The sequence below is a fragment of the Magnolia sinica genome, chromosome 6, assembly GCF_029962835.1.
Source record: "Magnolia sinica isolate HGM2019 chromosome 6, MsV1, whole genome shotgun sequence".
NCBI classification, from domain to species: Eukaryota; Viridiplantae; Streptophyta; class Magnoliopsida; order Magnoliales; family Magnoliaceae; genus Magnolia; species Magnolia sinica.
In genome coordinates, this window is record NC_080578.1 from 27,346,492 (window position 1) to 27,373,476 (window position 26,985).

At 42.8% G+C, this 26,985-nt stretch overlaps 2 protein-coding genes across 6 annotated transcripts in view; both read right to left on the reverse strand.

Annotated features, from left to right (window-relative positions):
• The window catches only part of LOC131248598 (nucleolin 1-like), a 52,161-nt gene extending 37,227 nt beyond the window's left edge, over nt 1–14,934 (reverse strand). For 2 of the 5 annotated variants that reach the window (XM_058248944.1, XM_058248948.1), the window contains exons 1-2: nt 14,772–14,934; nt 542–633 (exon numbers count right to left, since the gene is read on the reverse strand). In XM_058248944.1, the coding sequence (XP_058104927.1) occupies nt 542–609 (68 nt within the window). In that variant the 5' untranslated portion in view covers nt 610–633; nt 14,772–14,934. Of the gene's footprint in view, nt 1–541; nt 634–14,121; nt 14,746–14,771 lie in introns of those variants that run through there. The other 3 variants (XM_058248946.1, XM_058248945.1, XM_058248949.1) reach the window with 3 other exon arrangements.
• A 3,408-nt stretch (nt 14,935–18,342) lies between these two features.
• LOC131248599 (EIN3-binding F-box protein 2-like) lies at nt 18,343–20,738 on the reverse strand. The gene is made up of 2 exons (XM_058248951.1): nt 20,506–20,738; nt 18,343–20,414 (listed from the first exon to the last, which is right to left on the reverse strand). Exons 1-2 carry the CDS (start codon nt 20,528–20,530, stop codon nt 18,622–18,624), a joined length of 1,818 nt encoding a protein of 605 aa, XP_058104934.1. The 5' UTR covers nt 20,531–20,738; the 3' UTR covers nt 18,343–18,621.
• Nucleotides 20,739–26,985: the final 6,247 nt, after the last annotated feature.

Genomic DNA, 26,985 nt, shown 5'->3' on the forward strand with positions numbered 1-26,985 from the left:
AGGAACGCATCACAAAACCAACTTTCAACACTGACCAATATAAACAATTAAATATATCAATTGTATGTCTGCAAGAAATTGATTACACAAGCAATTTACTTATGATTAACCACAAAGTAACGATGATTTTTAAAATAAAGAAACAAAAGAAGACCCTTTTTCCAGCTATCTTGAAAGCACCCACATCAAGTCCATGTTGCAAGAGACCTAATAATTTCATCAAACACAGACCATGTCTGTATGGATAAACATATACTGAAGTACCAAACAGAGCTACCAAGCATGATAGGTTACTTTCAATAAGAAAAAATAAGTAAATAAAAAAATGAAACATCATCAACGAAAACACCTGGTCAAGGGTTCGAGTACTGGGTCCTTACTCTTGCTCCAGTGGTAGACTCTTAGGAGTTTCAACACTTGGTCAAGGGTTTGAATACCCATAGGTGGTGAAATCCCACCGGCGTGAGTGTGTGGGGGTGAGTGTGCGTTTGTAAATTTATTTATTTTTTTGAAAAAAAAAAAAAAAAAAAACAACCCCTACCTCATAGCAGGTACATCCTTTGATTCTTCCACATTCACTAATGTTTGGAGCCTCTCTTTAGAGATCATGCGCAATTCTAAAAGCAGGTACACCTGCATGCAACATACATTATCTAAAAGCACAATAGCCTTGGGTTCCCCTTTTTTTTTTGTGCAAAATAACAAATTAAGAATTGAGCACAAGAAGATAACACCTAATACCAAGTTTACCAATTCAATTCCTAATCATGCTCTTAGACTTGGGATGTTTGAGAAAAATAACCAAATAATAGGTGTCATGCCCCAAACTTGGAAACAGGGCTCATAAAATTCTCGATCATCGAATCTGGTGCCGACAGCCTCCATAGTACCCCATTCTCGGCTCCCAGCACGCATGCACCAGATTTTCGATCCTGAGATCCTACAAGGAGGATTTTTCAACGTACATTTATCTCATAAGAAGCATAACCACAAGTATACCCAAATCATAATAACAACATCATCATCACATATTCACTAGTAAAAATTTTGAATATAGTGCTGAAAAGGGAATACATATATAAAAAATCAAAGCTACAAAAGTCCGATGCACGCTCCAAGCTCAACACTGCAGCGACCTAACGCCACTTACATGCATCTATCGTGCATAAGCTTATAGAAAGCTTAGAGAGTGGTGAAAGTGTGTACACAAGGTAAGTGTCAAGTATGCAATACAATGTCATAAATTATATAATATCGGAATAAGTAGAAATACTGACAAGGTCGTGAATCATACGATATCAGAGTAAGCGGAAATACTAATAAGTCCATAAAATATCATCAACCTCATCCAGGATATATAATGAAAAGACATAACAAGTCAATGTCATATACTGAGAAAGTAAAGTAAATCGGTAATGTGATGCGGAAACATAATGAACCAAATATTAGATATCGAGGATGCAATACAATATGCAATTCGGAAGAGCTATGAATACCATCAGCCTCATCTAGGTCATATAAATGCAGAAATATAGCATCCCTAAATGCCATATGCCGAGGATGTAATGCAATATACAATGTATGGTGCGAATGGAATGACCAAGCTACAGTGTGAAGTCGAGATGGTAGTACGTAGTATCACAGGCTACGGGATCCACCACAAGGGACTTCTATCCAAACCAGTCACAGACCTAAATTTGGATAGTCAGACTCAATGTGCTAAACTCCTGACCTCAGGTTAGTCGCGCGCCCCAACCGAAATCCTGACCATTGGGAAGGTACACATAGCAATTTAGTTGCTCATCACCAGCCCGAGTGGATAGTGAATGAATGAATGAATATGCAACTCCTGCTCAATAAGTCCATGTATCAGTACTGTACATCTCTAGGATCATCACTGGGGTCTAGTATACACTACATGTGATCGCCGCCCACTGACGCGCTACCATGCAAGTAGAAGAGACCTCACTATCCGCCAAGCCAGTAGTCAGCCAATATCTACCCGGCACGTCGATAGCAGATCTATTCACGAGCTGGTCAAACTCAGCCTAGCTATGCCCCCTTCCCGGGCGGGTAAGGCTAAACCCCCTCCCAACCGACCACGACAGTGGGAGACGCGGCCTCCTACTATTCGGCACTCGGGCACTCATGTATCCACTCGGTCTTGACGTTGGGGCGTCTCCTGGCCTCAGAGGTTTAGGGACTTTCACCCACAGACATCCAAAGTGCCCAGATGCTCGAACCCAAATATTTTCGGTGTCCCATCTAGTCATCCACGTCATGCCTGTGGAGGTCACGGCCCTAATGTCGCTAGTGCGTACAGTAATCACAATCACACAATACAAGATGCATGACTCATGTAGTCCAATCATGCATCAATCATACACATACTGTGTGCTCATGTGGGATAACTTTACCTATCAGGGAATCCTATAAACTAGTTGTACTATTGCATATGCAATGGTCAATCACATCTCATAATAAACATGCAGATGATGTGTATGGGCATCTAGCATGATGCTATGCTATCTCATACTCATGATCGGTATCAATAACCAGCATCAATTAATCGGCCTTAATAATGAGGACATTTAACCAACATTACCCCCAATGAATGGCCCACATAGATCTTAATATATAGTGGACCCATGGCCTCACACAAGGGCCTAATATACAACACCATGGGCCTTACTCAAGAGTTTAATACACATCACGATGGGCCTCTAACATGGGCCTAATACACATCACAATGGGCTCCATCGCCTGGCCCTCAAATGCACCATGATGGGCCTCATCACATAGGCCTCATATACATCACATTGGGCCTTAAACATGGGCTGAATACACATCACAATGGACCTCAAATACGGACCGCATATACATCACATTGGGCCTTAAACACGGGCTGAATACACATCACAATGGGCCTCAAATACGGACCGCATATACATCACATTGGGCCTCGACAATCGGAATTAGCCTCTATAATCGGCCTATACAATCAGCCTTAACAATCGGAATCGGCCTCGATAGTCAGAATCGGTCTCGACCTCAACAATCAGAATCAGCCTCGACAATCGGCCTCGACCTCAACAATCGGATTCGGCCTCAACAATCAGCCTTAACAATCGGAATTGGCCTCGACAATCGGAATCGACCTCGATAATCGGAATCGACCTCGACAATCAGGCTCGACCTCAACAATCGGAATCGACCTCGACAATCAGAATCGGCCGCGATAATCAGAATCGGCCTCGACAATCGGAATTGGCCTCGACCTCAACAATCGGAATCGGAATCGACATAACAAAGGGCCTAAGGGAAGGTCACAATGCGGACATTTAACCATCATTGCCAATCAATGTGGACATTAAACCATCACTGCTCCCAAGGCATAGCCCGCCATAATCATCATTACATACATTATGGAGTAATCACACACTGCAATGAACCTCATATATATCGAGTCGGCCATATCACATGGGCAGCACCAGTGAGCCTCATATACATCAAGTTCAGCCCCATACAAAGGCCCCACATGTGTCTCATTGGGCCTCACTTGTGGCCCTTATATACATCACATTGGGCCTCAACCCATGGGTCAGCAAATACATCAAGCGGATCGCATCCACGGGCCGCACCATTGGGCTTCATATAGATCAATTGGGTTGTATCAATGGGCCGCACTAATGGGCCTAATACATATCACAATAGGCCTTGCCCATAGGCCACGAATACGTCACAATGGGCCTTGCCCATAGGCCACGAATACGTCACAATGGGCCTTGCCCATGGGCTTCAAATTCAAGCAAGTGGGCCCCATCATATGGACCTTGTATACATCACATCGGGCCTCTCCATCTGGGCCCGCAATTCCATCATAATAGGCCCTATCCCATGGGCCTCAAATACATCACAATGGGCCTCTCCATCTGGGTCACACATACATCATACTGAGCTGCATAGCAGGTGGGCCCTGCACAACCAACAGGTGGGCCTTCACCTCCCAAATGGGCCCACCAGATAAACAACATCGATGTACAGCACATACATCAAGGTGGACCCCACCATAACATTTATTTTCCATCTAATCTGCTCACAAGGTCACAAAGACCTGGATAAAGAGGAAAACAAATATCATATTGGTCTAAAGCTTCTGTGACCCAAAAAGGTTTCAATGGTAGACGTTCAATCCCCACTAGCTTTCACGGTGTGGTCCACCTGATCAACGACTGGATTGCACGGTGTGGCCCACCGTGATATATTTTGAGATCCAATCAATTCATAAATTAACATAGAGATAAATGAAGCGAAAACAAATATCAGCTTTTTGGGAAACTACTGTGGCCCTTAGAATTTTGAATGGTAGATGTCACTATCCCCCACAAATTTCAATGGTGGGGTCCACTTGAACTTTAGATCTTACCCATTCTTTCTCCCATACCATAAAATGATATCTCAAAATGGTTGGACGGTATGGATACAATACATGCTTCATGGTGGGTCCCACCGTCCAAGGGCTGGATGGTGTCGATCCACACAGATGGATGGAGAAGATTTCACATACATCACGGTGACCCGTGCTTCCTACTGCACATATATCAGCAGCTTGCAGTAGCTGCTGGCCCACCATCCATCAGATGGACAGTGTGGTTTGCAATTAGATGGACGGCATTGATGAAACATATACACCATGTCTGTCCCACCGTCCAACCATCTGGACGGTGTGGATGGACAGTTTAGATGAAACATACATCGGATCAAGCCCTCAGGCCCTTACTGACGTTAGTACAGCAGCTATTAGCAGCTGTACAGAGCCCGCTCCCTACCAAATAACAAAAGGTGGGTCCCACGTAGGACCATCTTAAATATTATATTATTATTATTATTTTATTTTTTTGGGACAGTCCAGTGTCCAGGCCGTCCAATGTGCACAGATGGACGGTTTGAAATACATCCATCTGATGGGTCCACACATGTGGCCCACCAGATATCTGGATCATTCACACGTCAGGTGGGTCCACGTCAGCGTGGCCCACAGCTTTTGAATAAGCTGATATTTGTGCTTTCACTGCATCCAGGCCTGTCCACTGGACGGTGTAGATGATACATCACGGTGGGATTCCCACCGTTAACGTGGTCGAACGGTGTGGATCTAATCCATTCTTCAAGGTGGGCATCAATAGGAAAAAGTGAGAGAGAGAGAGAGATTGGTGGAGGGACCCCGCCACTATGGGTCCCTCTTTGATACAACAAATACATCAAGATGGGTCCCACATATGTGGGCCATCAAATCACAAATCAAATAAACAAATTCACCCACCTAAAGATCTTCTTGGACTTCTTCTCCCACCGATGCGTCTCAATAGTCGGGATGAAGCTTGGATAGTGGAGATGGGATGTAGGAAGGTGGGCCACTTCTTTGGGGAGCTTGGACGTTGCTCTCATGGAATTTGCTTGGAATGAAAATGAAAAATGAGAGAGAGAGAGAGAGAGAGAGAGAGAGAGAGAGAGGAGATGTAAGGGAGATAGGATGGAAGGTATGGGCTCTCTTGACTTGTTATTAAGAAAGGGAAAGCTAAGCATGAGTTGCTTTAACTTTGGGTGAGGAGAGGTAAGGGTGAGTGATGGCTTGTGATGGAATGTACTTGACTTATAATTGATGTGATTGATGGGACATGTCATAGAAATTCTCTTGAAATTCACAACGCGCGGCATTTTCCTCAAACTGAACACAGGCCCACATCTCCTGGCCTAGGTATCGCCTCACACCGCGAGACGCGGCGATGGTGCGGTCACACTGGTACAAGTCTCGGGTTAAGCCGACTCCGATATGCAGGGCTCGGTTTAGGATCGTGCGCAAACGTTGGATACAGGTCGCAGATTGCCGAAATTCGACCACGAGGACCGTGGAAGCCTACGAAATGGTATGGTCTAAGATACGGGCCTTATAGCCTCTCCTCCTAATAAAAATTTCATCCTCGAAATTTATAAAACAGACAAGGGAAGAGAGAGCATCATCATATATACACATCAAGGCACAATCAATTTACAAAAGGATGAGAATAATTCTCTCTAATCTCAACCTCGCACTCTCAAGACGCCTCATCAATATTATAGTGACCCCTATTGAACCTCAGACCCTGGATCAGAAATGGTCGAAACTGAGGTAGCTTGCAGCCTCATTATCTCATCAATGACCAATCTAACAAGATAGTCCTAATGCCTGGTCGTGCAAATCATCGACGACTCCTCCTGGCGACTGAGGGTCCTGCTAAGCCGCATAAGACCCGCCCTAGGTCTGCTGGGGAGGCGTATGTCCTCCCCCAAAGAGGTCGTCACTGCTGGAAAAGAAATGAGGGCAATCACGCTTGCGATGCCCCGTCTCACCACATCTGAAGCAAATGCCCGTGAACAGTCTCTGTGGTGGTGCTGAAGGTGCTACTGGCGCTCGAAAGGATAGACAGTCTCTGTGCCTTTGCGGTCGTCGACGCTGATGCTGCTGGGAACTACTAGAGGGGGTCTTCCTCTTCCGGTCTCCTCTGTGGTCACGAGCCCTCTGCGAATCATTCCATTCTGCCTTGTAAATCTGGGCCCTCTGAACTACTTGCTCAAAGGTCGGGAGCATGTGTCTGACGACATGACTCCTAGGGTCAAAACGTAAGCCGTTCTCAAAACGGCGGACCTTTCACTCCTAATCATAAACTAAATACGGCGCGAACCTCGATAGCGCTATAAAACGAGCCATATACTATGCCACAGACACGTCTCCCTGTACCAAGGTCTCGAACTCTAACGGTCACTGCCGACGAATGTGATCAGGGAAGTACTGCTGTTCGAATTGGTGTACGAAATCTTCCCATGTCCAGATGAAATCTGGCCCTGCAACACAAGCAACGGAGGTCCACCAGTGTTCGGCCTCACCTTGGAGAAGAAATACTGCCAATCAAACCCCATGTTGTGTCGCACATGCCATCATAACAAAAATCTTCTCCACATCAGAGTGTCATCTCTCGGCTACAATCAGATTTAACTCGTCCTGAAAACAAGGGGGATCGAGCTGTTGGAACTCTCGGAGAAGGGCGCTCACGCGCTCCTACTCAGCATGGGCTGGTGAAACAGCGGGTGGCCTACCCTGCCCTTGAAGGATGGCGGTCATGGTCTGTAACATCTGCTGAAGCTAATCTACACTCACGGGCAATGTCGGGGCTGCGATAGACTCAGACGGAGGAGCGAAAGTCACTCGGGTCACTCGCTTGGGTGTCATTTCCTACAAGAAGAAACAAGGGCCTAATATCCTCGAACACTCTCAAATATTCACACACAATGGGGAGCTATATCAGAAAATCTCTAAGTTATTCGTACTCAGGGACCTAATCATTTTAAGTTCTCAATAATCATTGAGTGTAAGGTAGCTATCAGCAGATATGTAATGTTATCATCGGGTATTCCCAAGTAATGCTCTCATATCAACTTCTGTCACGCCCCAAACTCGGAAACCGGGCTCACAAAATTTTCAATCCCCGAATCTAGTGCCAACAGCCTCCGTAGTACCCCATTCTCAGCTCCCAGCGAGCATGCACCAGATTTTCGATCCTGGGATCCTACAAGGAGGATTTGCCAACGTACATTTATCTTATAAGAAGCATAACCACAAGTATACCCAAATCATAAGAACAACATCACAACCACATATCCATTAATATAAAATTTTGAATACAGTGCTGAAAGGGGAATACATATATCAAAAATTAATGCTCCAAAAGTCCGGTATACGCTCCAAGCTCAACGCTACTGCGACCTCACACCACTTACACGCATCTATCATGCATAAGCTTATAGAAAGCTTAGAGATTGGTGAAAGTGTGTGCACAATGTAAGTGTCAAGTATGCAATACAGTGCCATAAATTATACAATATCGGAATAAGCAGAAATACTAGCAAGGTCGTGAATCATAGGATATCAGAGTAAGCGAAAATATTGATAAGTCCATAAAATATCATCAACTTCATCCAGGATATATGATGAAAAGACATAGCATGTCAATGTCATATACTGAGAAAATAATGTAAATCGGTTATGTGATGCGGAAACATAATGAACCAGATATCAAATATCGAGGATGCAATACAATATGCAATTCAAAAGAGCTATGAATACCATCAGCCTCATCTAGGTCATATAAATGCAGAAACATAGCATCCCAAAATGCCATATGACAAGGATGTAATGTAATATGCAATATATGGTGCGAATGGAATGACCAAGTTGTAGTGTGAAGTCAGGATGGTAGTGCATAGTATCACAGGCAATAGGATCCACCATAAGGGACTTCTATCCAAACCAATCTCATACCTAAATTTGGATAGTCAGATTCAATGTGTTAAACACCTGACCTCAGGTTAGTCGTGCGCCCCAACCGAAATCCTGGTCATTGCGAAGGTACACATAGCAATTTAGTTGCGCACCACCAGCCTGAGTGGATAGTGAATGAATGAATACGCAACTCCTGCTCAATAAGTCCACGTATCAGTACTGTACATCTCTAGGATTATCACCGGGGTCTAGTACACTATACATGCAATCGCCACCCACTGACGCGCGACCATGCAAGTGGAAGAGACCTCACTATCCGCTAAGCCAGTAGTCAGCCAATATCTACCCGGCACGTTGATAGTAGAATCATTCACGAGCTAGTTAAACTCAGCCTAGCTATGCCCCCTTCTCTCGGGCGGGTAAGGCCACACCCCCTCCCAACCGACCATGACATAGTGGGAGACGCAGCCTCCTAGTATTCGGCACTCGGGCGCTCATGTATCTACTCAGTCTCGACGTTGGGACGTCTCCTAGCCTCAAAGGTTTAGAGACTTTCACCCACGGACATCCAAAGTGCCTAGATGCTCAAACCCAAACATTTTCAGTGTCTCATCTAGTCATCTACGTCATGCCTATAGAGGTCACAGCCTTGACATCGCTAGGGCATACAGTAATCACAATCACACAATGCAAGATGCATGACTCATGCAGTCCAATCATGCATCAATCCTGCGCATACCGTGTGCTCATGTGGGATAACTTCACCTATCAAGGAGTCCCATAAACCAGTTGTACTATGGCATATGCAATGGTCAATCACGTCTCATAATAAATATGCAGATGATGCGTATAGGCATGTATCATGATGCTATGTATCTCAAACTCATGATCGGTATCAATAACTGGCATCAATCAATCGGCCTCAATAATGTGGACATTTAACCAACATTCCCCAAGGAATTGCCCACATAGAGCCTAACATATAGTGGACTCATGGCCTCACATAAGGGCCTAATATACAACACCATGGGCCTTACTCAAGAGCTTAATACACATCACGATGGGCCTCTAACATGGGCCTAATATACATCACAATGGGCTTCATCGCCTGGCCCTCAAATGCACCATGATGGGGCCTCACCATATAGGCCTCATATACATCACATTGGGCCTTAAACACGAGCTGAATACACATCACAATGGGCCTCAAATATGGACCGCATATACATCACATTGGGCCTCGACAATCGAAATCGGCCTCGATAATCGGCGTATACAATCGGCCTTAACAACGGAATCGGCCTCGACCTCAACAATCGAAATCAGCCTCGACCTCAACAATCGAAATCAGCCTCGACCTCAACAATCGGATTCGGCCTCGACAATCGGTATTAACAATCGGAATCGGCCTCGACAATCGGAATCAACCTTGATAATCGGAATCAGCCTTGACAATCGGCCTCGACCTCAACAATTAGAATCGGCCTCGACAATCGGAATCGACCTCGATAATCAGAATCGGCCTCGACAATCGAAATCGGCCTTGACCTCACAATCGAAATCAGAATCGACATAACAAAGGGCCTAAGGGAAGGTCACAATGCGAACATTTAACCATCATTGCCCATCAATGTTAACATTAAACCATCATTGCCCATCAATGTGAAAATTAAATCATCATTACTCCCAAGGCATGGCCCGTCATAATCATCATTACATACACTGTGGAGTAATCACACATCGCAATGGACCTCATATATATCGAGTCGGCCATATCACATAGGCCGCACCAATGGGCCTCATATACATCAAGTTCAGCCCCATACAAAGGCCCCACATGTGTCTCATTGGGCCTCACTTGTGGCCCTTATATACATCACATTGGGCCTCAACCCATGGGTCATCAAATACATCAAGCAGATCGCATCCACGGGCCGCACCAATGGGCTTCATATACATCAATTGGGCTGTATCAATCGGCCACACTAATGGGCCTAATACATATCACAATGGGCCTTGCCCATAGGCCACAAATACGTCATAATGGGCCTTGCCCATGGGCTTCAGATTCAAGCAGGTGAGCCTCATCATATGGACCTTGTATACATCACATCGGGCCTCTCCATCTGGGCCTACAATTCCATCATAATGGGCCCTATCCCGTGGGCCTCAAATACATCACAATAGGCCTCTCCATCTGGGCCTCACATACATAACGCTGAGCTGCACAGTAGGTGGGCCTGTACCTCCCAAATGGGCCCACCAGATGAACAACATCAATGTACAGCACATACATCAAGGTGGACCCCACCATAACATTTATTTTCCATCCAATCTGCTCACAAGGTCACAAAGACCTGGATAAAGAGGAAAATAAATATAATATTGGTCCAAAGCTTCTGTGACCCAAAAGGGTTTCAATGGTAGACATTTAATCCCCACCAGCTTTCACGGTGTGGTCCACCTGATCAACGGCTGGATTGCACGGTGTGGCCCACCGTGATATATTTTGAGATCTAACCAATTCATAAATTAACATAGAGATAAATGAAGTAAAAACAAATATCAGCTTGCTGGGAAACTACTGTGGCCCTTAGAATTTTGAACGGTAGATGTCACTGTCCCCCACAAATTTCAATGGTGGGGTCTACTTGAACTTTAGATCTTACCCATTCTTTCTCCCATACCATAAAATGATATCTCAAAATGGTTGGATGGTATGGATACAATACACGCTTCATGGTGGGTCCCACCGTCTAAGGGCTGGACGGTGTGGATCCACACGGATGGACGGATGGAGAAGATTTCACATACATCACGGTGACCCGTGCTTCCTGCTGCACATATATCAGCAGCTGCTGGCCCACCGTCCATCAGACGGACGGTGCGGTTTGCAATTAGATGGACAGCATTGATGAAACACATACACCATGTCTGTCCCACCATCCAACCATCTGGACAGTGTGGATGGACGGTCTGCATGAAACATACATCGGATCACGCCCTCAGGCCCTTGCTAACGTTAGTACAACAGCTATTAGCTGTTGTACATAGCCCGCCCCCTACCAAATAACAAAAGGTGGGTCCCACATAGGAACATCTTAAATATTATATTATTATTATTTTAATTTTTTGGGACAGTCCAGCAACCAGGCCGTCAAGTGTGCACGGATGGACGGTTTGAAATACATCCATCTAGTGGGTCCACACATGTGGCCCACCAGATATCTAGATCATTCACACATCAGGTGGGTCCACGTCAGCGTGGACCACAGCTTTTGAATAAGCTGATATTTATGCTTTCACTGCATCCAAGCCCGTCCACTGGACGGTGTAGATGATACATCACGGTGGGATTCCCACCGTTAATGTGGTCGGACGGTGTGGATCTAATCCATTCTTCAAGGTGGGCCTCAATAGGAAAAGTGAGAGAGAGAGAGAGAGAGAAAGAGAGAGAATCGGTTGGTGGAGGGACCCCGCCACTATGGGTCCCTCTTTGATACAACAAATACATCAAGATGGGTCCCACATATGTGGGCCATCCAATCATAAATCAAATAAATAAAATCACTCACCTAAAGATCTTCTTGGACTTCTTCTCCCACCGATGTATCCTACAGCTCCATGGAATGCATTTCAACAGTCGAGATGAAACTTAGATGGTGGAGATGGGATGTACGAAGGTGGGCCACACCTAGTTTCTTTGAGGAGCTTGGACGTTGCTCTCATGGAATTTACTTGGAATGAAAATGAGAAATGAGAGAGAGAGAGAGAGGAGATGTAAGGGAGATGGGATGGAAGGTATGGGCTCTTCTGACTTGTTGGTAAGAAAGGGAAGGCTAAGCATGAGTTGCTTTAACTTTGGGTAAGGAGAGGTAAGGGTGAGTGATGGCTTATGATGGGATGTACTTGACTTAAGATTGATGTGGTTTTTGGGACATGTCGTAGAGATTCTTTCGGAATTCGCAACACACGGCGTTTTCCATAAACTGAACCCGACCCCAAATCTTCTGGCTTGGGTATCGCCTCACCTTGCCAGATGCGGCGTTGGAACCGCAGCGACGATACGGTCGCACTGGTACAAGTCTCGGGTCGATCCGAGTCCGATATACAGGACTCGGCTTAAGATCGTGCGCAAACGTTGGATACAGGTAGCGGGTTGCTGGAATTCGACCACAAGAACCGTGGAAGCCTACGGAACGGTACGGTCTAAGATACGGGCCTTACAATAGGGATATACAAAAGGTTCCTTAGTTAAATGATTCAGCTTATGTTGGGTAACCTGTACATGCATGATGCAGCTGACCTAGAAAACCCATTCATTCAGCAGAATATATAATAGCAGAAAGGTATCTTTAATGTAAGCTACGATATGTATTTTTAATACAAAAAAAGGTATTGTTTTTGTCGATTCTAACATCAGATTCAAGTCTACACACCTTCAATCGCATGAAACACAAGTTGTTGTTTTGCTTCATAAGCTTGAAATTTTTTATCAGCCCAATCAAACTAATTTGACTAACCGATGTTTGTAGTAGAAAAGCATTTGGTTATTGAGGTCTCACTCACAGCTAGTTGTACAATAAGTTACCATCCAATCCGTGCACAAATGTCAATCTAGTTGAAAGTACATGTGGACCACCTGATGAGTGGATTGGTCTTTGTGTGTGTGGTTGGATGGGCTAGGTGATCTTCATGGTAGGGCCAACCTACTAGGTAGGTTGGATGTCATACTCAAATGACATGTCGGAAATTATGCACTATTTCACCCAACTGCCCGTGTTTGAGACCTATTATTTATCATCAGTGCATTTATTCTTAGTTGCCCAAGGCGTAGAGGGGAAGTTGTCTCTGTTAATTATACTGGAGGGTTAAAATAGTACCCTCGTCAAAATTAATTAAGGATTTTCTTGGCTTGTGATCCACAAGAAATTTTCCTCGTAAGGTAGCTCGCTCGACGGTGCCACAGAAACAAAACATCTAAGTCATTTTTGCAGGATCAGCATCACTGCATTCCAACACCTCTACAAGAACTTTGCCAAGTCTAAAGCACATGTAGTCAGAGAAGCCAACTTGGACTTGTGTGGAACATCCAATTTCGTACAGGTGGCCCCTGGTGTGTAGATGACTGGGCCTAAAAATAAGGCAGGCAACAAATGAATGAAAATAGTGAGCAGTTTAGAAAAGGATTGTCAATGGTCCAAATTCAATGTACACGTGCCTACCTGGTGAGCAAATTGTCGTACTTTTGGGCAGCTCATCTACATGGTGGACCCAGCTGATGCACAGCTTGGGTGCCCCACACGCATGTAGGGTGGACTGTGTAGCCACAAGTTGTGTGAGATAAGCAGAACGCCACCAGCTAAACCAAACTAGATTCTTATGGAACATGGATCCTTCAATTTTAAAAAAATTGCCAAGGATCCTGAATCCTTAAGCCATGTTAAACACCTGTTTAAGAGAAATACCGACACAGCTACAAGAACAAAATTATTTTAGTTTGTTCTATTTTCTATAAAACGATTTATACAGTTTTAACTTGTCATGTCTTTTCATTTGTCTTCGTAAATGTTCCTATCATATGTAATTACCAAATGCTTGACTAAACAAAGCGATATTCAAGACCAATATATTATGGCAAAGAAACGGAATGGCGAGTTATATTATCATTGGGTTTTTTTCTATGAATCTAGATCATTGCTGTTTTTTTTTTTTTCTCAACTTTTTATTAGCAAGTTATCAAAACAAACTGTTGGGATTGTCCCATCAGATATTGTTGGGTATGATCCATCCAAGGTACATACCATAAGATCAATGTACGGATGGGTCCCACATGCAAAAATTGAAAGCCCAAGAATAGATGCATGTGTCCAGAATCATATAATTCCTCATCTCGGATTAGCTCCTGGCAAATCAATGGTGAAAATTGGCAACAGCACTAAACCAATAACCAATCAGTATTTTCCATTTATATCAATGGATCAAATGTATCCTAAGCTATTCATAGGTCCCACAATGTAAATGACAAACATGATCCATTTCATTCCACAAAGAAAAACCATTTTCTCATTCTAATCTTCCGAAATGCAGACCCTACCTCTGGATCTAGCAAATCTCAATGAAAAAGGGAAAATGCTATCCATAGAAACGAATTGAAACGCCCTAGGAACCACTGAAACAGATCTCAAGCCCTAAAACAATACAAAATCAAGAAAACTGCAATGAATCGAAGGACAAAAGCAACATATCTCAAGCCCTAAACAGTGCAACTACCAAATACTGAAATATTCTGAGAAGCAGAAACTATATCACATGAATGCAAAGAAAAATGGAAAAGGAAAAAAAGCATCTTCTCACTTCAATCTTCTGAAATCCAAACCCTAGCTCTAGATCTAGTAAATCCATACCATAACCAGTAAAAAAAAAACCTCCCAAAGCGTGGAGATCGAGATACCTGATGGGTTATCGAGTTGTTGCGGGTGGAGAGAGCCCAAGGTAGCCGAAAGAGAGAGGAGGGTGAGAGATCGAGATGAAGAGAGAGAGGAGAGGGAGGGGATTAGGGCGACAGAGAGACAGATGAGAGGGATTTGGGTGAGAGAGAGAGAGAGAGAGAGAGAGAGAGAAGGGGATCGAGAGGGAAGCGGATGGTACTAGCGTTCTGAGTAAACCCTGTGGGGCCCACATATTTACATTAGATAAATCCACTCCGTCAATCCACTTTAAAAGATAATTTTTTGGCTTCAGACTAAAAATGAATCATTTTTTGGCTTCAGACGAAAAATGAACCATATCCAAATCTCAAGTGGACCACACCACAGGAAATCATTATTCCCATTATTTATGGTCAGTGCTATGTGGGCCCATTATGATCTATATGTTTTATCCACACCGTCCATCTATTTTTACACATCAATTTATTATAAAAATGAGGCAGAAAAAAATCTCAGGTGGACCACACCATGGGAAAACAGTAGTGATTCAACGTCTACCATTAAAAACCTCCTTGGGCCGTCTGTAATGTTTATTTCACATCCAACTTATAGATTAGGTCATACAGACCTGGATGTAGGTGCAGGTTACGTCATACGGACCTGTATGAAGGTAAAAAACAAATATCACCTTGATCCAAACTTTTATAGCCCCAGGAAGTTTTTAATGGTGACAGTTCAATAAACACTGTGTGGCCCGTTTGAGATTTTGATCTATCTCGGTTTTAGGTAGAGAGCATAAAATTATCTTGAAAAATGGATGGACGGCATGGATGAGACAAATTCATAATGTTTGGGTCCACATGGCACCGACCACCTGCCATTGCCAAGTGGCAGGGACTAGCCATCTGTTTCGGACGCGGCTTTCCCGCGAAAGCCTTACACATGAAGTTCAGGGGGCCACCGTGATGTCTTTTAGGAATTCCGTGAGCTCGTTTCAGTCTAAGAGGCCAAAAGTGAGCGGGATCCGAGACTCAAGTGGGCCCTGCAAAAGGAAAAGGTAGTCAGGAAATTCCTTAAGTTAAACCTCTCTAGGTTCGTCAGTGATGTTTGCATGCCATTCATACCATTAATAATATCATTCTTTCTGGGATGAACTGAAAACACAAATATCAGTATCATTCAAAACTTATGTGGCCCCACGTATATTTCAATTGTGGATGTTTGATTATTACTTGTTCGGACCACCTGAGCATTGGATACAGTTTATTTTTGACCTCTTATCTTAAAATGAACTCACAAAACGGATGGACACAAGGGATTTCTCACAAACATCAGCCCTGAACGGATTGGCTACTCCCTCTGCCACGAGGCACCAGCCTAGTAGCTGGCGGTGGGAGTTCCGTGGGCCCACCATAATGTATGTGTTTCATCCATTTTTCCTTATTATTTTAAATCTTGATCCAAAAATGAGAGGGATAAAAATCTCAGGTGGACTACACCATAGGAAAACAATGGTGATTGGATATCCACCGTTAAAATCCTCCTGAGGCCCACTGTTTGATTAGGTCATACAGGCTTAGATGAAGGGGAAAAATAAAAAAACAAAGATCAGCTTGATCCAACACTTTTATAGCCCCCAAAAGGTTTTTAATGGTTGACGTTCATTCAACACTGTTTCCTAGAAGGTGGTCCATTTGATATTGGGATATACCTCATTTTTTATCTCATTCCATAAAATGATATGGAAAAATAGATAGATGGCATGGATGATACACATACATCATGGTGAGGCCCACATAGCACCAACCATCAGTCATTGGCCGGTGGCAGGGAGTAGCCAATCCATTTCCGTCTCAAACGCTCCTCCGGTTCCAGAGTTTACAAACGGTTCAAAGGAAATAAAAGTTACATGGCCCACAATGATGTATTTATCATATCTACACCGTTCATCCATTTGGTGAGATCATTTTATATCTTGATTTGAAAAATGAGTAATTTAAGATTCAAGTGGACCACACCCCAAATATCAGTGGGGACAATGATTCTCATCATTAAAACATTAGCCTACTGTAATGTTTACTTACCATCCATTCTGTTCATAAGGTCACACAGACCTGGATGAAGAGAGAAAAAATATATATCATATTGATCCAAAATTTTGGTGACCCCAAAAGGGTTTCAATGGCAGGCGTTCAATCCCTCACTGCTTTTTTACATTGTGGTCCAGTGATGTTTGGATCTGTCTTATTTTTTAAATCAAGACTTACGACTAACTTACCAAGTGGACGGACGGTTTGGATATAACTCATGCTTCACGATGGGACCCACAGAACTTAGTAAGGTCAACTCACAAAGCTAGGTTGCTGGTGCGTGATACATCAGCCTATTAGCTTCCGTACTTCACACTGGGCGGAGCCAAAGATAAGACGGTTCAGTTATGGCTTCATGGAGCCCACCACGATATATGTTATTTATCCACTCCGTTCATCCCTTCCTAAACGTTATTTTAGGCACTATCCCGATAAAGAGGCAAATTGAAGCACTGACTGGGACACAACGTATCAATGGTAGACACTCACTATCTATTATTTCCTCTGGTATGATTCACATGGGCCTTCGATCTACGTACTTTATTCTTTTTTCTCATGCCATACAATGAGCTTTTAAAACGAATCGATGGCTAAAATTGAAAAGAAATATTGTAGTGGGAGTTATACTCCACTTTTTCTACCAATGCAGTTATTATAAGGTATTTACTTTGCCGCGCCCTTATTGTTACCGTCAGGGAAAACACTATATATACAGCCGTCTGCGTTAGTCATATTTTTGGTAGTCATATGTCATTATTAGTTTATAATAGCTTTGTCTACGGGATGTGAAGCGATATGGCTAAGAAATATGCTAAAGGAGCTTAAGTGATCATAGGAAGAATATGTTACGTGGACAACAAGTTGGTAATTGAGATTGTCAAAAATCCAGTACAATATGAAAGGAGCAAACACATTAATATAAGGTATTATTTCCTAAGAGATCAAGTGAAGCAAAAATCAGTAAAACTAGAGTATCATCATACCATTGAACAAGTGGCGGACATCTTTATCAAAGTATTACTGACTAATACATTCAAGAAACTTAAATCGATGCTTGGATTAGAGCCGATTTTGATTTGAAGGAAAGTATTGAAGTTGCAAACCAAAACTCATTTTCCAGCAACAGCTGGTGACCGTTGAGCTCCCAATGCATAGCATTGGTTCTAAGGAGACGTTTTGGAGGATGAAAAGCCTGTGTAGGTTTTTAGGAACATTAAATGATGGAAGCACCTAGTAGGGGTATTGTAGCCATTTCACAGATGATGCAAATATCTATATAAATGTGTTGTGTATCCGATTACAACAAGTGTGAAGCAGCAGTGAAATAGTTTCAAAATCTAAAGAAAGAGTTTCTCTTTGTTTTGCTATCTTTCTTCCTTCCTACTATAAAATCAGATTTTCTAAGTTGTCTGGAGGCTTTGTAAGGCCAATAAATTTAGTTTGTACAGCCAACAGTTTCCAGACAGTCATTCAAACTATAATTTGAAATTTACATTCCCCCAAGGAAAAAATGACCGAATTGTTTACAACAAAACTCTCAACATAGAAGTTAAACTTCCTAGCGAGATATGCAACACTAAGGTACCAAAAACATACTGACACACCAGCTTAGGCCATCAATACAGACGCCAATGTGCTTACATAGCTCATCCAAAAAAGAAAAAGAAAAAGGAGCAACCTGATTGATTTGCATACACCCAATTGAAGGAAATGAGAATGTGCAAAATCCCTCAGGAAAGAAGAAGAAAAAAGAGACATTTACATAATTTAGATGTTCTAACTTCTAATACAACACATCACACCACCAAAGGGTCTCCTTGACCGAATCAATGGCCCTCTTGCTAAGCTGAGGACATTGCTTTAGATTCAGGTCCACCAAACTCCCACACATCATCTCAAGAAAACCCAAGCTGTTGTCCGTAATCCCAGTACAACCAGCTAGAGAGAGCACTTCGATGCACTGATATTTTGATTTTGCAAGGCAAAATACCCCATCATCACTGATGCCACAGCTAGAAAGGTCCAATTCCCTCAAACAAAGGCAAAACTCAGCAATCATTTCCAAACTCCTGTCACTCAATCCATCACAACCATCCAATCTCAATGAACTTAGCCTCTCTCCAAATGCACTTGTGATGGCCAAAACAGTCCTATCTGTAACACCCAAACACCCACTTAAATCCACACTCACCAAAGCCTTATTTAGAGTCCCAAGTGATTTTAAGAGGCTGAGGATTCCTTTATCAGTGATAAAGCTCAACCCAATAAGCTCAAGGTGCTTAACCTGCACACATGCGCTTCCTAGCCATGACAGGAAAGAGTCTCCAACACCAACACAACTGTCTAGTGTTACAGACTCTAGAAGAGGACATTTTGGGAGAACTGCTCTTCTAGAGAGTGCGTATTCTTCTTCTTTCAATCCTCCACATTTCACCAATGACAGCACCCTCAGTCTCTTGTTGCAGTTCATGAAAACTTCCATTAGCCCAAGTGATGAAACATTGTTACATGCCACTAGCTTGAGACACTCGAGCTGTGCAGCTGATTCAGCCACCTCTTTCAGACCAGTATCAGTCAATGCCTGGCAGTTGCGGATTACCATCCGCTTCAATCCGACAAACCCTTTTCCAATCGCCTTAAAGCCCATGTCATTCAAACCTGAGCAAGATCTCAATGAAAGGAACTCCACCTTCTCCAATCTTCCTATTGAGCGAAACCCAATTTCGCTAACACCCCAAACATTCTCTAGACACAAGCTTCTAAGAGATTTCCCATCCCGCCCTATTGCTTCAAGAACAGCGTCTGTTGCTCTTACAGAGATGAGCTTAAGCTTCGCCAACTTGGGCAAGCTTGAAAGAATCGAAACGATCCCTTCATCACCGATGAGCAGGCATTTTACCAGGGAAATCGATTCGAGATTCGAAGAGTGCCTAGCTACAGCTTGAAGGGAACGGTTGGTAATTGACGGGCAAGAATCTAGATTCAAGGTTAATAGGTTCGGGCAGTTTTTCGTGACCGTTGCAAGGCCATTATCATCGATGGACGGAGAATTGACTATGTCGAGCTTTTCTAGCCATTTGCAACCTTTGCCAATTGAGGCAAGCCCCTCACTGCCCACCTTGAGACAGTCCCAGAGGGAGAGAGATTTTAGGGTTGGGAATGCTTGGGCTATGATTTTAAGGCCAAAATCAGTTATCCCATATGAAGGGTAGGTTGCCCTAATGCAAAGGTGGGTTAGCCCTTGGGAAGGGTATATTCCTACAGCTATTGCAGCTAGCCTTGTATCGTTGGCTTTCATGCCTTCCAAACACCTCGATGTTTTATTCTTCTCAGGCTTTTGAATGGAGTTGTCGGATTTGAACTCTGTGCTTCGCATGTTGGCTTGCAAGATGAGCCATTTTCTTGAGACGGCGGCACAAGAGCAACGGTCTCGGTGGGATGGGAGGAAGGAAAAGATCTCCACGATGCATTCGTCGGGAAGGTGGCTGATGAGATCTAGGCCGTTGGATTTTCCTGTAAGGGGATTGTTTTGCAATCTGGGTCTTTTCCTGGGCTGAAGAAAATCATCATCAGCACCTGCATGGATACAGAAAACAAATCATCTAATCAAAACGATTGTACACATAATATGAAAAGGGGAGAGAGAGAGAGAGAAAGAGAGACTAACCGTGGTGCGCCATTGATAACAACATGAATCCAAGGAAGAGGTTGATTATGAGAGATCAAAAGAAGCAGTGAATGGTGTGAGCTCTCTCAAATAGAAAGGAAGGAGATCATCTGAGAAGCTGCAATGGTTGTATGGTATATGAAGATCACACGTAAAAGAGCCGCTTTATTTAGGAAGAGAGAGAGTAGGGTTGGAGGCGGGGAACATTGTATGAAAATGAAAGAGTCCCACGTTCATTCACCTACTCGAATCCATTTCATTCACCTACTCGAATCCATTTCTATTATAGAATAGGACTTTCGTTATTCAACGTATCTGTCTGAGATAGAGATATCTCACGTAGCTGGCCCACCGAGCTTTCTGCGGGACATCTAATCTGTCCAGTGCGCCTCTCCAGGTCTGGACCCGAGAAAAACCACCCGATTCAAAACTCATGTGGGTCGCATCACATGGAAGAAACGAGAGGGGATGCCAACTTTAGGTTTCTTTGTGGGACCCACACCATATTCCATCTGACCCGTTTATCATGTTCTACTCGCCGGCATGAAGGGACTTTTAAAAATAAGCCTTACCCAAAACTCAAGCTGGCCACACCACAGTGATTTTACATTGTTCCCAACGGCAGCTCTCACTTGAGAATTAAATGGGTCTGATTTTATAGCTATGTTGGAGTGTTAAATCCCTAGAGAAAGTGGTTGTTTACAAGCTATAAATTGGCTATGATGGAGTGTACCTGATGGACGGATTAGATCTGACACGCACCACAGTGTGGGTCCTACAGAGCATACAAAGAGAGAGGGAGAGAGGGCCATAAATATCAGCCAATCGGCCAGATAATTTAGTAATATGTTCTTAAATTTCTGGGTTATGAATATCTCTACTGGGTCCATGATTTGGACGGTTTGTATTGAGATAGATATTTGATATGTACGATTCCGTGTGCATGTGCAGAGATCACCATACTCCGCCAGAGTACCAAAGTTACTGTCTTTGATATTTTGTGTCAGAAGGATTTGTCTTGCTGTGGTACGTCACCTTTTCTCTTTCTAGGTCTATGGGCCATTTCTGGTTCTTCCCCCTTCCCCAGTTTTCTTGCATTTCGTACCAGCAACGTGGTCCCGTGGACGGACGGCCGTAATTAATTAGGGTTTGATACAATGTCGAGAGGGACGTGGACCTTGGTTGGAGCTGACCATGGGCCGGTGGGGGGAATTCTCATTCCAGACACCACATCTTCAAGCTCCAAATACAGATGCACACACCACACGAGTGCACGTGGTTGCATACGTGCATGGGGCAACGGATGTTTAGATGGTGGCACCTATGTTGAGTCTTTCATTCCCAAAGAACCTGACCGGTCCATTTACTAGGTGGGCCACGTGTTTGAAGAAATGAATGGTTGAACAATGATAAACAACTGTCTGCAATCTGCATCCAACGTGCCTGCTTTGTGGCTTGCTTGACAAGTGGTTCGGATAGATATCCGATATGATGCATACATGGATAGGTCATTTGATGATCGTCCCAGATTCTACACACATGCTACGTTGTCGCTTGAGTTCGGACGTGTTTATCACAACTTAATAAACGTTGGCTACCCATCAACCGACCACCTTCCCATTGCCATTTCTACGTACGTGGAATGATCCAGGTCGTCCAAGCCCTAGGTCCTTATATGGATGGTGCACTTTTGAAAATTTATATAAATGGGACGTCCGTGGAAACGGTAACCGTTGGATCCTTCTTGCCATTCCGGCATTTTGGTAATTCCCTGACTCGGTCCTTGCTGGGGCTCTGTGGGGCCCAATGTGATGTCTGTGTTTTATCTACGCCGTCCATTATTTTAACGGATCATTTAAAGAAATGAACCTCGAAAAGGGAGATATAAAGCTCAAGTGGACCACACCACAAGAAACAGTGGGAATTGAACGCCTGCCGTTGAAAATTTCTTGGGAGACAGAAGTTTTTTATCAAGCTTTTATATATATATATTCCATCATCCAGGTCTATGTCACCTTATGAACACAGTTGGATGCTAAATAAACATCACGGTGGACCTAGGAAGGTTTCAACGGTGACATCATTATCACTGCTGCTTCCTGTGGTGTGGACCCCTTGAGCTTTGGATCTGCCTTTTTTTTTTCGTTCTTCCATTAAAATGATTTCTTAAAAAGGATGGACTGTGTGGATAAAACACATACATCACGGTGGGCCCCACAGATCCCTGCTAGGACGGAGTCGATTCTAGCAGTACACGTTCGAGCTATGTGGGCCCACCGTCATGCATGACTGCCATCCAACCCATCAATTACAAGCGGGCCTCATGTTAGGCCTTAATCTCAAAATCCAACCCGATCAGTGGATAAGGTGAACCACACAAGAGAGAACAATGGAGGACACTGGGAGGGGCACACCCACCATCGAAATTTCCGGATGGAATTTGAGGTATACTGTAGTGTGCTTATGTCATCCAACCCGTCATTAGGTGGGCCCCACAAGGATGAAGGGATGCTGAAAGTCAAATAATTAGAAAACTTAGTTAGGACACACGGCAAGTGAATGCATTAGGAATGATTGTAAATTGCTGCCTGTGGTTTCTCCGACCTGAGTTTTGCATGGGGATATTCTAAGGATATAGGGTGAACGTGTGGACAAGCACCAAATGCACGTTTGGGATTCCACATGCACATCACGTGTGGCTAACACGCAGTTTGAGCGTATGGTAACTTCTCCGATAGACCTGAGTTTTTGCATGGGGATATTCTTGGGATGTTGGGTGAACGTGGGGACCCGCACCAAATGCATGTTTGGGATTCGACATTCACATCACAGGTGACAAGGAGTTCGAGCGAATTACCATATGATCCAACGTATGTGATCTTTTCCACTATATTGCTACAAATTGGATGGCCAGGTTCGTTGGATCTGTGATCTGTACGTGCTTATCTACAATGAGGCTAGATTCTAAATTGCTGGGTCCATCGTCCTCTATTTCGGCCTGTTATTGGGAAACTTTTTTCTTTTTATTATCAATTTAGAAAAACCTTTTTTTTCAAAAAGGATATGACATAAACTTTGCACAATTACAGCATACGAGCTTCAGGAGGGAAAGAGGAAAAAAATTTCCTGCCCCTCCTATCATACGCTGTACAACGAGAGGCCCTGTCACCAGCAAAAACAACCAGGAACCCAACAAGACTAAAGAAAACCGGAGCCGGAAGAAAGGACTAAAATAGAGGCTTGGGCGCATGTTCTCTGATGGCTCCTAGGCCCGCTTTATCTAGAAGAATCTGGCCTCTCCTTACGTGGGGCAAGGAGGAAATGCTAGCAAAGATGCTATTGTACTGCAGCTTGCTGCCAAGCTTTGCCAAGCTGTCAGCTGGATGGGATACTTAATTGGAAAAGATGTGGAGAATACTTGGAGTGCTTTTATACAATGACCTGGATGATAAGATAGTAGAAACTGATAGGTATTCAAAAGCAAATCAAATGACTAATATACGTTTATGAAGCAGCACTTTAGTATCCAACTGTAGATCAAGCAATAAAAGAAGTCAAGAAACAAAATGTGGCCAAAAAACATTGGTGAAGCAGTCAAAATGAAAAAATGCATAGAGTAGTCGAGTAGAGCATGGATGTGCGGTTGAAGGGTGAGTGATGATCAATAGAAACAAAGCTTGGCCAAGTGGAAGCCGAACATTTACAAAAGAATGATCTAAATAAAACAATGATCTACATAGGCTTCTCTACTACCATAACCTTTGCAATAATAGAAGAAAGATTCAGAAGAATAAGCAATATAGCAAAAATCTATAAATAGCATAAGAACATGAGAGAGAGAGAGAGAGAGAGAGACAACAATCTCAAAAATCTCAAAACCAAAACAACACTATCTATCAATTTATCTTTTATTTTAGTCTATCATAGGAGTAACGATAATCCAATAGATGCAATTCTTAGTTATAGTCTTTAGTTGTAAATCTAAATCTGTGCTCATACACTGGATTTGTACTTTATCCAATATCACGTAATTCTTTCAAGAGACGCATTCTTGCAGCTGCTCCTAATGATTGATTGTGAGTTTTTCATTTTATTTGATTTACATTGGTATTTTGAAAGTCCTTTCTTGTATAAGGCACAAAGTTATCTATATTTGGAGAAAAAACCCCACCCTCTAATTATTAACTAATCGTTATTAAGTTTTGTAAGTGGCCGAGTAAGCGACCGATATTCTCAAAATATAGTCATATACATACATATTTAAAGTATCTGATTATTTTGGTGCTTAGGTCAAAGTTGATCGATTTGGATTAAGCCGATGTATCGATTCTAGCACGCCTGTATAATTAAAAATAAATTGAGCAGCCAATATTTTTTGGCACGCTCAATGAAACTATATACTAATTGGTTGTCATAAATATTCATTGTGCACCGACCATGCAATAATTATAGTGAGCACCAACATATTTTGGCACGTCCAATGGGACTATAATATGAGCTAGTATGAATATTTATTGGTATAACATGATCCAGTATGAAAATCAGGTGAAATTAAAGTGCTAAATGGATCCTATTGAGATTATCTCAACCAGAATGCTCGATATATAATGAGGAATTCAACATATCACTGAACAATCACAAGTTTGAGCTAAAATCTTAGGTAGATGGATGGCTTGTCACGCTGAAAATATGAAAAAGATAATGGCTCTCTTTATAGAAAGAACACCTGTGGCGCCACCACCATATCCGACACTACAAGTACCTCTTCCGCAGCGGAATACGCCTATTCTAATATAGGAAGTACAAAATCTTCCACCATTTACTAAGTTTAGGTGATCGGAATGGGAAGTAAAGAATGATATTCCTAAAGAAGGAAACCAGAGTATACTTGGGGGGGCAACCCTTCCTTAAAAATCCATTGTATCGTAGAAGACAAAACCAGGTAAGCCCTAAACCACCTCCAATAGTCAAATCTCGTTGTTTGAATCATGGCCAAATTATTCAAATGGTTAAGGAAGTAACAAGCCAAGTTTTCAGCCGTATTACTACCTCAGTCGACCATAAGCCCTATTCGGAATGGATTGACTGACAGTCTTTATTATCACGACTAACTTTGCCGTTTTTCGATCAAGACAACCGAGCTCGACTAAGATGACCGAATTTGCTGTCTTTCGATTAAAATAGCCGAGTTTGACTAAGACGGTCGAATTTGCTATCTCCCGATTAAGATGGCCGAGTTCGACCAAGACAGTTGAATTTGTTATTTCTCGATCAAGAAGGTCGAATTCGACCAAGACAACCAAATTACCTTTTTTCGACTAAGATTACCGAATTTTCTAGTTTTTTTTTATAACTAAGATTATCGAATTTGATGTTTTTCACCCAAGATTGCTGAATTCGATCAAGTCGGTCGACTTTGATGTTTTTTAATCAAAATAGCTGAGTTCAACTAAGATGACCGGAATTAATGCTTTCACATGGCCGAGCAATAATATTTATTGCATTAAATAACATAAGAGGCAAGTTGTACTCTATTTCTAATCGTTCTTGGAAAACCCAACTAGAATGGACCAAAAGTAAAGCGACATCAAAGGCAAGTTGTACTATATTTCTGATCATTTTTGGAAAACTCAACTAGAATGGACACGTGCGTATTGTAGCAAAAAAAAAGATATAGCATGCTAAAGATCTTCAAAGATACTTGAAGTACTTTTTACGAAATCACAACTAATGGGAAGATAAGATAGGGAGCAGCTGAGACGGATTCAAAAGCAAACCAAGTGGTAGAGAGGCATCCAGGAAGTAGCTGAGGGTTGTCCAATAGTAGACTAACTGATCGAGAGAAGCCAAGAAACAAAATATGACCGAGAAGCTCGATCGAGCAGTCAAAATAAGAAGATGCGGAGAGCGGCTGAGTGAAGCGCCGGCGAGTGCTCGACAAAAGAGATGTGGTTGAAGGGTGAGTAACGACCAAGAGAAACAGATCTTGACCGAGTGGAAGATGAATAGTCACAATAAAGGATCTAGATAAAAGAAAGATTTAGAAAGACTTTTGGACTATTGTAATCATTGTAATAATAAAAGAAGGATTTGGAAGAATAAGCAACAATAAATATCTATAAACAACAGAGGAATGTGATAGATAATGATTACCCAACAATCTCACACCAATCAAAACCAAATAAACAAATCTATCAATTTACTTTATCTCAGCTTAAGAGTAGTAGTAATCGAGTAGCGGTAATTCTTAGCTATAATCTTTACTTGTAATCCAAGTCTATGCTCATATGCTGGATTTGTTCTTTTTCTAATATGAAGCAGTTCTTTCAAGAGACGTATTCTTACAGTTCCTCTTAGTGACCGATTGTGAATTTTTCCTTTTATTTAATTTGCACTGGTATTTGAAAGTCCTTTCTTGTGGAAGGCACAAAATAACCCTTCTTCGGAGGAAAAAGCCCCACCTTTTAATTATCGCATGAT